Source organism: Esox lucius, chromosome 11 (genome assembly GCF_011004845.1).
Source record: "Esox lucius isolate fEsoLuc1 chromosome 11, fEsoLuc1.pri, whole genome shotgun sequence".
Classification (NCBI taxonomy): domain Eukaryota; kingdom Metazoa; phylum Chordata; class Actinopteri; order Esociformes; family Esocidae; genus Esox; species Esox lucius.
In genome coordinates this window covers 43,555,426-43,569,389 of record NC_047579.1, presented here as the reverse complement: position 1 = coordinate 43,569,389, position 13,964 = coordinate 43,555,426, and the positions used below count along the sequence as shown (strand labels likewise).

The window sequence follows — 13,964 nt, the reverse complement described above, 5'->3', positions numbered from 1 at the left end:
TCACAATCAACAAGTGGATGAATGAGTAGTTAGACACAGGGGGTGACTGGTTGTAATACTTGAGCGGACAAGGTAAAACCTCTATTGATCATGGGCTCTTGAGCAAGGCATTTGTCCCTAATTGCTAAGTCATTCTGTATAAGGGCGTCTGCTAATAAAATTCCCTCTTATGTGAGGGAACTGGAAACCCCCCTTTACTAGATTAACATGAGCAAAATAAAAACACAACAAATGCGCCCAACCGTACACCTGATGTTTTTTTTTCTGTTCAGTGGTTGACTTATGGAAAGGAAGCAAGAGTAGGAAACTACTGTATTGGCTTTGCCGTATTAAGATTCAAATACTGCACCATGGATACAGCCCCATCTAGTGGATTCAATCTACATAACATACAATGTGAGCACCCCCCAACAACCTTGATGTGCGCTTGAACCTTGATGTCCCTCCAAACAACTCACATCCCCCACGACTCGCGTCAAAATGTCAAACATTTTGCCCAGCCGGTTAAATTACACCTAATGAATTAACTTTAATGGGCTAGCGATAGCATATCCATAAACGCATGCTTGTGTACACACTACCGTGGCAGTGCTTTGTGGAAATTTTTCCTCTGGATTGAACAATCGCAACCGGTTTGTATTGTTTGCTATCCTCCCCAATGATTATAGTACGATGGGTTGGGCCCAGGTGCGGCCAGTGGCAGAGATGACTAGCTGGCAAACCGTCTTCACTCTCCACTAAAGCCGGAAATATTGGGCGGGGTATGGGGCGTGGATGGCTTCATCCAACGGGACATTTTACTGGTCTTTCATTTTGTAGGGCAAACTGGAGGAGGTATCTTTTACATAATTCCGCCCTTAAAATTCCGTATAAAGCATCGATTGGTCCGCATCACAGAAAGGCGGGGCTTGGTGAGTCCAGTGAAGGACATGATTGGTGAAGAACTTATGACGTGAAAGGTCCATGACGCGGCTTTCTTGACACTTGTGAAAGACGCCATTTTGTTGTTAGCGGTGGATAGGAGCGTAAAAGAAAGATCGAGAAACCGCCACTAAAAGGTAAAATGTCATATTTTTGATTTCTAGTGTTATTGATATTAATATATCTAAACAACAAACGATTACTTATTTGCATTCGGTTAGAACGCAAGCTTTGACAAAATTCCCCAGCATAGACTGAAGCGAGGATCATCCTGACTCCGTTTAGCCAGGCTCTGACAACGTTAGCTTTAACTAGCAATCTAACAACATTAGCTAACGCGCCCGGTATTATATTATGACGACCTGTGCAATAGGTGGAGAACATTATTCGGTTGGCGTAACTAAAATTGTGTCTCTGTGTGTTTGCAGGTCACTGTGATTGAAATGTATTAAATGTGTCAGTCCAGTTTTCTTCTATTTTGACATAAACGCAAGCTGCCTGCTGGCGCTTTTCGTACATGATTACGCTAGTAGTAGTAGCAGTAATATGTAGATACCTGGCGTAGGTATAGACGTTTACAAAATGAACTTGCTGTGATGAACCGAATAATGTCCGAACATCTAGGGTTCACTAACCTACAATATACGTGTCTCGAAAATGCAGTTAACTGGTCCACCTGTTGGGTTGTAACGGCAGGGTAGCTACGTGGTGGTATTCACGGCCTTTACTTCAGTTAACGCGTTGTCTAGTGAGCTGTGATGGGGAGCTTAGCTAGCTGTTTGTAGTGAATGATTGGTTTTGGAATCCATTGTCAGTGGCAAAACCCCACTCAATGATAATCAGTTACACGAGTTTAGTAAGTTAGAACTAAAACCAAGTTGTTCTATCCTCAAGTAATTTTGTTGTACTGACAGTAATGAAGCAAGTGGTGGTAGATCATAAGACACACTTCGGTGTTATGACTGCAACGCATCTATCTGTCTTCGATTTCTGTTTACAAACATCCCCCCGGAACTTCTTGATAATTTCCTTCGTTTGTTCAACTTCTGCTTAAAGTGGACAATGTTAACTCAAGCATACCTGACGTTTCAAAGTTACCTTATGTATATGCTTCTCAAAGTGAATGTCCACTATTGGCTAGTCCAACCAGAGGATGAGCCTCATTGGCTGGGGTGTAGCGTTTAGCAAGAGCAGAGTTTTGGTAGCCAGGCAAACCTTGATAAGGATTGTCTTGTAATGCTTTAAACTCTGTGTATGAGTTACAGATAATAGTTTTCAAATATTCTCTCAGGACTATGAAAGGAAACCCTCGTACCAGTTGTCATTTCAGGGACAGCTAGAGGGATAATGTTTATTTTTGTATTTTTCTTTTGTGGCTTAACTGAAGAAATGGGCTATGCTACTTAAAGTGGAATATACACATGGCCTTTAGCATTTAAATTTTTAACCCATGTTTCCTCTGCTGTATTTTTAAAGAGCATCTCAAATGGTAACTGGTATCTTTGTTCAAACCCTAAACATCCACCATGCTCCCCAAAATACCGTAACTAACAAACTTCCCATATTACATGCAAAATATTATGACTTAACTTCCTTCAGGTTACTTGCCCCCCCAAACTCTCCCCATCTCCCATATCATTCCTGCTTTCTCAGAGGACGGAGCACTTCCTCTTTGCTTTAGTTGAGAAACAGGATGGACAGTACTGACTCAACGGAGCTGTGATGTCATTGTTGGAAGTCTGTAGTATATTAGCATTTTATTCTACTATTGGAGCTCCTTACTGTGGAATCACTGGCTTGAGAGAGATTAGCTGTCACATTCTCAATTTAGGGAAGGATTTTGTGAAACTCACAACTGCTGGTGTTTATGACATTAAAATGATTATCAAGCTGCTCCTCCTAGCTATTGTTTACTTAACAATGGTCGTATAGTGGATTTCAGAAATGACATGGTGTCATGTTTAAAAAGTCTTTGGCAAGTTTCCTCTCAAGCACGCCTTTATAAATGTTAGTGTAGTTGTAGTTGGTCGTAATATAGATATTGTTGTATCTTATGCTGCCATGTTTTGTGGGCCTGCACAAGATTAGTCGCCACATTTTCCATTCTTTTAGTTGTCAGTCTTCTCCTTTTGAGAAAGGCCTGGGTGTTGTGTAGCCTATTCAGTGTGACAGTATCTTTGTGTCCATGGCTTCTGGTTTATTCAGCAGTGCGTCTCTTCTAACAGGTGTGTTGTTACCTGTTCCATATCCGGCATCTAGTACCTCGGTAACTTTTTCCTCTCAGGGCCGGTCTGTATTCTCTGCATCACTGGCCTCATTGTGTGCTTTTTTCCCCTTGGATTCAGCCTACAAGGCAAAGTGTGACTGCTGCTCTTCTCTTTATCTCACCTCAAGCACATGAACACCTGTATCAGGCCTTTATACTGCAGTTCCTCCGACCTCTACTCCCTGGGACCATTTGTTTAAGAGACTGTAAGCTTGTCTTAAACAAATCAGTCTTTGTCAGAATGTTTGTATTTAGGGCTTATGGATTTTCCCCACCTGATTTCTCTTAAATTACAGTTTGTCTTGTGTGCTTTCTGACAGTATTGTTTCTGCGGTCTGTATTCCTAATTGAAATGTTGACCCTCTTCAACGGTGAGAATTGGGTATTAACAGCGTAGAGGCTCTACTGTGGTGTTAGATATGGGCTGCTATCTGGATCTGACTCAGCGGTTCTACTAGTTGTAGAGTTACTGAGCCTGTTAGTCTGGGCCTGGTGTGTGTTGGGCAATGTGTTCATGTGGAGGTAAGGGCTAATCAGGCTGCTCCTGGATCTTGTTGCTCTGGTCAGTGACCTGCCCTGCCCTGTCAGTCATTTAATCCACTACCCCGCTTGTTGCTTTCAGTAAACATTTGCTTGCCTGCCATTCTAAAAGATGCAGTCCCACCAGCCCAGTCCAGAGGGTTATTCCATTAAGCACGTTCATTTAGTCGGCCTGCAAACTTTGTTAAACAACCAGAATTCCCTAGATGTGTTGGTACATTATGAAAGCTTAACTTAATCTGATTGAGAGTGCTAGCCAATTTTGATCTTGCATTTCCCCTCAGTTATCATCTTTGTGTATTAAGGCATGGTAAAGGACTAGCTACTTCAACTTGCTTTGTTGTAAACCCCTCTCTCACACTGTGTGAGACCCAGAGGCGCTGCTGTTGGCGCCTATTGTTAAGATATTAAATCAACACAGACAGGGACTGAATGCTTTTCTCAGCACTTTTTCCTCCCCCTCTCATATGGTTTCCCTTTTATCAAATGTGTTTTTAAAAGGAAACTCCACACTAGAAATGAAACATACGTTATTTTGATTTGTCACTGGGGAGAATACCCCCTTTCACATTTATTAACATTTAAAAATAATGACCTTGCATCCAGGTAGCCAAATATTCTAGTAGATGGTATGTTCATACTAGATGTCACTCATCCTAACAAAGCATGCATTTTGTACAGATGGCTCTGTCAGATTACTATCTATTTTTCCTTCAACTACCATGACGCAAAACGAGTCCTTCTCTAGTCTCTTGCTGCTTGTTGCCATAGCAATTAGCAACAAGACTCATGTCTTTGAGGAATTATAGATCTTTATCATGTTGAACTTGAGGATGTAACTCCATATATAACTCCAAAATGTGTGCAGTTTAAGGACATTTTACATGTAGCAGGGCAACCAGGTATTGACTTGTGTGAAGCGAAGCCTTACGTTTCAAGTGTTGCCCACCCCCCCGCACTTCTGATGTTAAAACACTAACTGCCCTAGGTGGGCCACATTCACATGACCTTCCATCCTGAGGTTGAACTCAGAGTTGACAAGGTACAGTACCTCTATCTCGCATTGTGGAATACCCTTCTGGTGTCCCGGGTCTAAACCAGTCCCCGATCACAGGGCTAGATTGAGACCCGGCAGTACTCTGGGTCTGGAATGAGATTACTGGGGTAGAGATTCTCCCTGTTAACAAGGTAACCTGCAGCCCTTATAAGGGTAACTGAAATGTTTTTATCTTGTGATATTTGTTTTGGAATTCTCAAGGCACATAATATTATGAAACTGAGCATTATACAGGGTCATTTTGTATCCATAGTTTCCCTTTCTGATTTATTTTATACAAACATACAACTTTTTTTACACTTATTTTGATTTGGAGATTTAGGAAGGAAATTAATACAGGAAGAAATGCAGGATGCATTGATGAAAATACATATATACAAATTCAAGATTTAATGGCCTGTTCCTTTATGGCTATTTTCTATGTAAACCTCTTTCATAAAGCATTTTTCAGCATTTTTTTGTTTGTTTGTCAGCAATTGCCCTGCTGCATTGAGTTGCCACAGGATATGCAAATATGTGTTACTGGAGTGGTTATTCATCTGTAGGCCAAAGGTTTCCGTCCTGAAGGTTTTGTTACACTTCAGTTCCACGAAATGTTGCCTTACCTTAAGAATCATGTAAATTTTATGCTTACATGCTTCATCACAAACTAGACTTACTTGGTCTTGGATTTTGCACCCTCTTGTTAAGATTGTTACCAAGGCCTCTTGCTGTCTGATTGCCTAGCTGGTGTTTTTCTGTACCTACCATAGTGTTTGGTGGACCCATTTTCAGATGACCTTGCAGATTCTGTTTCTTAAGGGCCACTGTAGTTCTCTCAATGTGCTCAAATAAGTGTACTGTGTTTGGCTAGCTAAACCTAAGCTAAAGAAAACTAACCAGTTTTAGATCTGTTTAGATTTCCATAACATTATATTTTGTTCTTGTTCTGTCTGTCAGATTAGCTAACATCCCATCTCGAACCCTCCAAGGAAGGATTCTAAGTTTTGCTAAAACAAAGTGGGCTGAAAGTCACACTGCCCTTCTAAGTAATATTGTGCGTTGCAGAAATGCTATTCGTTCCATGGTATTTTGTAACCCTGGTAGCCATTCATACATACATGCCGTGTGCACTGATCCCCTCCAGACCGTCAGAAAACCACTATCACTCACCACAGTCTCTCAATCACTGGCGACTAAGTTATTCCATGTTCAAATATAACAAACCTATGTCTATTAGAAAGCAAAAAAGCTGCATTCCGAATATTAGGATTCGCTTCTGACTGAAATTCTGTGCGCACCTGTTCTGACATCCTCCTGCCTCGTCATCATGCTCTTTCCCTGTAGAGTGTTACCCTGCATACACAATGATTGTGCCAGGGGCGATAACTCTGGGAGGCATGGAAAGTGAGCGGCTCGTCGTGTGATGCGTTGGGAGACGAAGGGAAAGTTCAGCGCCTCCCAAACTTTGTGCCAGTCACCCACGGCAATTGCTGGGGACTGACCAATCATGGCGTTTGTTTTGGCTGGCTAGTGGCTATGCTCAAACGTTGATACACACCTGCTGACACCAGCACGCCACGACCACGCCCACAAGTGAGTCACCAAGCGATGCTAGTGTGGCTATCCGTAGTTTCACAATAACTGCGTGCGCACTGTTATGCGTTGGTTGGCCAACCACGTTGGGCTCGGATCGTTCCACTGTTTTCGCGAGCTGACATTAACACAGCTGGGATCTAATGTTGGTGACGTCCCTGAGACTTGGAACTGATTTAGTTTCTGGTTAGGGGACAGTGTCTTGGAAAAATAAAGGCATATTAGTTTGAAAATTGTTAGATGGAGCTTGGTGATGATTCATTGGTACCCCTATGCTGCTCAGTACAGGATGTGTCAGAAGAGTTTGTCTGTTGCTAGTCTGACAATACTATTTCCCGCAGCTGTACAAGACATTGTAGGGAATTAGCTGCACATGGCCAAGTTTTTTTTTCTCTCAAATACAGAAAGCACATTTGTTGAAGCGGTGAACCCTGGCCAGATTATGTGGGGTAATAATTGAATTCCATGTACACATTTCCACTTTAATTGTTAACATTTGCACCTTTTTATGTAAATCGTTAACTTTTTGGTCTATTGGCCCATAGGATGCCAGAATGTCATGCCAACGTGCTTAAAGTCTACCATTTATAGGTGCCATAATGTTTATCATGGGATTTGAAAAGATACAAGGACTACAGGGTTAATACTCTGGTATTTATAAACGGCACGTTTTGTGTATAGTCGGCCCCATTTTAGGGTGCCATGTCCATAGTGTTACTCCTAACTGTTTTTGTGTGTTTTCTTCCAGATTAGCCAAGATGGGGAACATGTTTGCAGGCCTCTTTAAGAATCTCTTTGGTAAAAAGGAGATGAGGATTCTGATGGTGGGGCTGGATGCTGCCGGCAAGACCACCATCCTGTACAAGCTCAAACTGGGAGAGATTGTCACCACAATCCCTACCATCGGTAAGTTGTCTAGCTTTATTCTCCTCGCTCCTCTCATCCCTCCCTCCACACCTCCCAGACAGGCCCCCTTAAATGCCCCCTAAAGCTCCTCCAATAACCCTGGTTAGATTAAGATTTCATGCTGTCTAGGCTGCTGTTTGTTTAGTTGTAAGGGAGTGGAAATGAATCTTAGAGGCACAGCCAAGTCGCCCCTTTGCTGCTTCTGCCCTGACCACTGCGTACATGCCCACAGTAGCTGTCCTCAGGCTCTGCAGTGATGAGTCGGTCTGGATGGTCTGTGGGACACGGGGGCGGGTCGTCATGGAGTCGGCTATCATCGTCATTAGCTGCCGAGATCCCGCTGGCAGGCAATGTCCTGCCACGTAGCTATCGTCACGGATCAAGTTCAAACACAAGAATCAGTTGAGCTTGGCAAATACATTTTGTTTTGCAGGAGTTTAACATGGGGCCAATACCGGTATTAAAGTTAATTGTGTGTTCATTAAGTTTGCATATGTTCTTCCAATGTAATGAAAATCCTTGGAGATACAGATAGGCAAAGCCCATGTCAGTCTTACATTTTCTGCCGGAACGTGTAAGCGGAGCTGGCTAAGATGAGTGAATGTCTCTTACTGAGTGACTGACTGACTACCCCTTGTTAAAAAGCGTAGTGGTTAGAGAAGCGGACTAGTGAACTATAGGTCCCGAGTTCGTATCTCTTCACAGGCGATGCGTAGTACGCATTATGAATTATTCTGTATAGACGAAAACTTGGCTAAAACCATTAGTATCTACATTATGGTAAGCCTGAAATAAAACAGTTTACAGTTACATTGCGACGGTTTCTGGTGAATTTTCAAAGTACGCATCCGTGCATGTGTTTTGGGTCAGGATAGACAAACACATTTGCTGGCTTAACAACGTAGTTACGATATCTTAAGCCTTAACTGAACCTGTATACGGTTATATTGCGTCTGTTTCTGGCATGGAAAAGTTCATCTTCAGTCTCGCTAGCAATTGCTCAGTTCTTATGATTATAAGGAAGTTAGTATATACAAGTAAGCCTATTTAACAGAATCCTCAATTGAGTCCAGCGACTTCGGAAACTTGTAATGCCGTGGCGTAGTGGTTAAAGACAGTGCCTCTCGTGTGGAAGACCTACGTTCAAATCTGTTGAGAGCAACAACATTTATTAATTATTTCTGGTAGATTCCACGATTCTCTTGTCTTTTCACTTGATGAAAAAGTTAATTATCGTCACCTTTATTGCTAGTTATTTTATAAATGTCATTCATGAATGAAAGAAAGAAGTATGTTGTTTTGCCATGAAAGAAAAAAATATGTTCCTATGCCATGAAATGACTATTCCAGTAAGTGAGTAGATACCAGTAAAGCTTATTACTGGCTAATTAGCTTTTCAAATGGCCAGTGGCAAACGCAATACATAGACCCTATTTGTGGTATAGGTAAACTTGGTAAGAAATGTTAGTCAGTTTAACTGTATCAATTTCATTCACGAATGGCCAATTAACTATTAAAACAGCCAGTGGAAAAAGAGGATTTGTTCAGCATCAAGACAAGAGGCTATACTGACACCCAGCAAAAGTACAGCTCCGTGGAGTAGTGGTTAACCACACAGCCTTTTTCGTGGTCGACCCGGGTTCGAATCTCAAGATGGCAACACTTTCTATTGTGGCCGGCTGAACTAGGGTTGCTTGGTTTCTTGTTATATTTTATTGATATTATTGCTTTAAAGAAATATGTTCAATTTGGTTTAAATAATGCAAAACAAAATGCAAAACAAAGGGCTTGGAGCTTAGGTTGAAGTGCAGTTTGTGCCAAAATGCATTTCTGCCAAAGACATTTCGTTGCTTTCATATGCTTCAGAGCTAATAAGTTGTGCATCTTGAGCGTAATTAATGAACACTCAGTTTTGGTGCCAGAAGGTGGTAGAGCATTGCCTGCATATCAGGCTTAATTACCCGAAAGCATTTGCTTAATTTCTCTGGTTTTGCCAGACAAACAGGAGGAGTAGCTTTTTTGTTGCTTTTCTTGTTAGGAGTAGTAATTCCTTTATATTCCATAGGACATATATTTAAGAAATCAACAATTGAGGCATGTCTGATTTTGAAGTACCTGATGATATCTTTAATAATTTTCGTATTTCATAGTTTGGGCTGCTACTGGCATACAATGTGTAAGACTTGATCGAAAACAATTCCAATTAGATGGCTAACATCTGGTACAGGTTGCTTGTGGATTCCATGATTATTCTTATACATTCTTTACACCACCAAAGGTGCCAGTCTAAACTTGAGTGTGTAGGCTTAAAGTCAGAAACAATACAGGACAACATAAGCATTGCAATAACTGCTGCTGGCAAAGGCATTAAAAAGCTGTTTGAATGAATGGAGTGCTAAAGAGCCTTCTAGCCAGTTGTCCACCATGGCTCAGTTTATACCTCATGTCAAATAAATTCACAGAAAAACTAGCTACTATAGACACATTTACAGAATCTGCACCATATTTACAGAATCAGCCTATTGTTTTGATATCAAATAATTTCTGGCAATATTAATAAATCTATGGCACCCGATTTCACACGTTTTGTTAGGTTACATTAAGAATTGGTTAAAATGTAACATGTTTCAAACCCTATTACAACGTATCACATGTTACAAACGCTAGACAAATATGTCATATGCTACGAAAACGTATGTTACGAACACAACTAAAACATGTAATATATTATAAATGTCCACAAAGAATCCAAGCCGTATTTGAAACCGACGACGGGCATCCTACCCACTTCTCCATACAGGAACAATGGGTTTCGCTGGACGAGTAATGGCCTTACCGATATGTAATAAATACGTAATACATTCATTTTAACGTTACACTTAACCCCAGTGCTGTGATACTTAACGTTAAGGTTTGGGTTATGGTTAGGTGTCACAGCACTGGGGTTGAGGTTTTGGTTATGGTTAGAAAAAAAAAAAAACATTGTAGCAACCTTGGTAACACTGGTGGCTGAGGTTACTGATATTTTCCATGACCCCTTTTCATGCTTCCAGGTTTTAATGTGGAGACGGTGGAGTATAAGAACATCAGTTTCACGGTGTGGGACGTGGGCGGTCAGGACAAGATCAGGCCCCTGTGGCGGCACTACTTCCAGAACACACAAGGTGAGTGGACACGGCCTCCAGATCCTCCCCAGCAGACACCAGTTGCCCTCACCTCTGCTTGAGGAGTGTCCTGGGGTCTTTTTCTGACCTGAGCCCCGCACCTCTCTGCCTCCCTCAGGCCTGATCTTTGTGGTGGACAGCAACGATAGGGAGAGAGTGAATGAGGCACGGGAGGAACTGACAAGAATGCTGGCTGAGGATGAGCTTCGGGACGCTGTGCTGCTCGTGTTCGCCAACAAACAGGTGAGCTGACTAACTAGGGAGAAGCACTGAGGCGTCAGAAAAACAGCAGGCTTTTGGCACACCAACAGTGTATGCATCACTTAAATCAGCTAGCTTCTTAACAAAACAGGATTTACTTGTAAAATGCATCTGGAATTGTAAGTATCGCAAAGGTCTCCTCTCGAGGTGGCCTGCGAAGGCCTGCTCCGGAGTCATGTTTTTCCTGGTTTAACTGCTTGTCTTTCTCTCATCCAGGACCTGCCCAATGCCATGAACGCAGCAGAGATCACAGACAAGCTGGGTCTGCACTCCCTGCGCCAGCGTAACTGGTACATCCAGGCCACCTGCGCCACAAGTGGGGACGGCCTGTACGAAGGCCTGGACTGGCTCTCCAACCAGCTGAAGAATGCAAAATGATCTATCATTCCACTGTCTGTCTGCCGTCTGCGTCTGTCCGCGTCTGCGCAGTGTGATGGGCAGCAGTGCTGGTCCCAGCCCCCACCCCCCCCTTCCTTCTCCATTCCCTTACCCGTTGGGGCTTTGACCAGAGCTACCCTGCATATGCCTGTGTGTGAGTGCAAGCATTTGGGTGGATCTTAGTGTGTGTGTGCGCGTGTGTGTGTGTATGTGTGCGCGTGCGTGCGAGTCGAGAGTGGGAGCAGCACTGCTGTGCCTTTAACACGGTCACTCTCACCCATGGAAATGACAGCATGGCTAACTCCCTCCAGCGCCCCCCTCCCCCCCCCACCCCCCCCCTCCCGCCTGACCTGCAGCATTTCCCAAGACACCGTGTTTTTTTTTACACGGCAAAGAAAGACCCAGGATGCCGTAGTCGTTGTGTGTTATCTGGGAGGGGGGGTCAACAATAAAGTTTAGAAATTTAAGTTTAAAATAAAATGCCTGATTTTACATTTTGCTAGTGTTAAATTGTCACACGCTTGTTAAACTGTTGGTTTGAGAGCCCACACCACAACGTTAAATAAACCTCATGTAACCTGTATCAGGTTGGAAAAAGGACAATAAAGAGCTTTTCCATCCTAGATCCTTCTTTGCGTTCTTTTGAAAATCATGCTGTTTCGTTGTAGTATGCTCCAACCACAGTTCTGGCTGTCTCGTGAACACCAGCTGATCAATTATCCCTCCCCCCAAAAAAAACGTAACTAGTAGAGCGTATTAGTGATGTCACTATGCCCCACTTGTGCTTGGTTTAGTTGTGTGAAGCAAATCTCCACTGTAGTCTGAACAAAGGAGGTGCGTGATTGTGCCTGAGGGTTAATGGTTCTGGTCGGCATTATTACTGACTGAAATTTAGGTATGTACTGTTTTTAAAGTGTATTAGGATGGACCCAAACTTCTCTGCTGACTAAGTTGGTCCTGAAAAGGCAACCGTTCTAAGCCGCAGCTGACCTGGCTACCCTCTCGGACCGCAAGGCACGGACGCTTTTTGCGTTCTCAACTCAACTGTCACTGCCTCTTTATCGGTGTCTTACACCGCTAAGTGATGTTCCTTTCACAGGTCATAGTGAGATCACTGATAAGGTTTTGAGTGACCCATCTGTAGCGGGTGTGGAAAATGCAATAAACTGTGTGTTTTGTGTAGTACAGTATATGCGGTTGGTCGTGCCATGCGCGGGCCACAGGTTCAGTGTAGTGAAGTGTGTCTAGCCCAGATGGGGGTGTGCGTCGGCATGGGCTGAGGAGTGAACTGGGTGGGAGTGTGCGTAGTGACTGGTGTTTTCAGACGCATTCCTGTCCTCTGAAACAGCGAGGCCTTTTGAGAGTTGCTCCCACTCTGGTTTTCTCATTCAACTTTCTGTTGTCTACTGTTTTGTTTTTATTATATTATTATTTTGATTTTTTTTGTACAGAAGACCTGGTTTCCTTGGTCTAGCATGAGTGAAGGAGCCAGGTGTGCAGTCTTTCAATCAAAATGCTTTAGGATCCTTTGGGTTTGACTTATGAAGGGCTGGCTGTGTTTGGGTTAGCTTTTAAGGTTTCCTGCAGGGCGTGGGAGGGGCCTGTCGGTTCACTTCCTGGTCCACTGACAGGGCACACACACTCCAATTCCTCAACGTGCTGTGTCGTTGTCAAGCTACGCTTTTCTTCAACCTTAAAATCCCAACTGTTGACTTCAACACCCTTTTTATTTTTATTTTTTTATATATATATATCTATGTGTATTCAGGGTTCTCGCAGCACAGGTAGAATCCCATCTTCCCCTTGGCTCCATGTAAAACATGACCAGCACAATAATACATAGTACTGTATCGAGACAATTAAAGGTTGCTCCAGCGTCTTTACGCTCTGCAGCATGGGGAAGACTTGAGCTCCCAACATACATTAGCAATGCCCTCATTTACAACTGTCTCCAGTCAGCATTGCCATAGTAATTATACCAGCAGACACACACCATGTGCAAAGGGAGGCACGGCTGTCTTCTATGGTTCACACAGCTTAAAAATGGATTGAATACGTGACAATGACTTTCTTTTGTACAGCCATATATTCCAAACGCTACTGCAAATGTTGTCGAGGAACCCATAACATGGTATTTTATGTCACATGCCCTGCTGATTAAAGATGACCCTAAGGTCACGGCCCTCACACTGACCTCCTGAGGGAAGTACTGACCTTAACCCTTGTATCTGTGTACAACTGGACAATTAAGATTTTTTTTTTTCTTTATGAATATCTTCAGAAAAAAATGTTTCTGCAAATGAATAACTCTAATCAAGTTTTTGGCCTTTTCTTCTGTAATGATCTTGTAGTTTAGTGCTAAAAAAAATCAATTTAATTGAATGATGAGCATCATTTACGGTATATGGCAAGTAATTAAAGTGTATATGAACTTCTGTATGAAAATGTATTTTAACTTGACAATTTCATTTAGCTACCCTTGTTCCGATGTGAAGCTTTAATTTTGAATTTTCTGTACAAATGACACAAGATGTGTGCATATGTATTTTTAATTTTACTTAAGAATTTCCCTTTGTTTTTAGCTTTTTTAACCCATCTTGTAACATCTGAGAAATGCACTATAATAAAGAGATCTCTATTACAAATCTCTTGTATTTATTCCATGGGCTTTCATACTGAAAGAGCTTTGATGATTACATTATTTCCACAGTGGCATCACAAACATAAGTAAACCCTGATTTATGATCACCAAGCTTTCAGGCCAACTTATTTAAAGTAATTTAAAAAGACCTGAGTGACTTAGGGTTGAGTGTGAATACATTTTTATATGAATTAACAGGTACATCTACCATTCTTGACTTAAACACAGAGTGCCTCTATGATATTTTGTTTCTCA

General features: G+C 42.3%; 1 protein-coding gene across 1 annotated transcript; it reads left to right on the top strand.

Annotated features, from left to right (window-relative positions):
* Positions 1-951: 951 nt before the first annotated feature.
* arf2a (ADP-ribosylation factor 2a) lies at positions 952-13,356 on the top strand. Its single transcript, XM_010874560.5, has 5 exons — positions 952-1,058; positions 7,108-7,265; positions 10,319-10,429; positions 10,548-10,672; positions 10,907-13,356. The coding sequence occupies exons 2-5, from the start codon at positions 7,118-7,120 to the stop codon at positions 11,066-11,068; spliced, it is 546 nt and encodes a 181-aa protein (XP_010872862.1). The 5' UTR covers positions 952-1,058; positions 7,108-7,117; the 3' UTR covers positions 11,069-13,356.
* Positions 13,357-13,964: the final 608 nt, after the last annotated feature.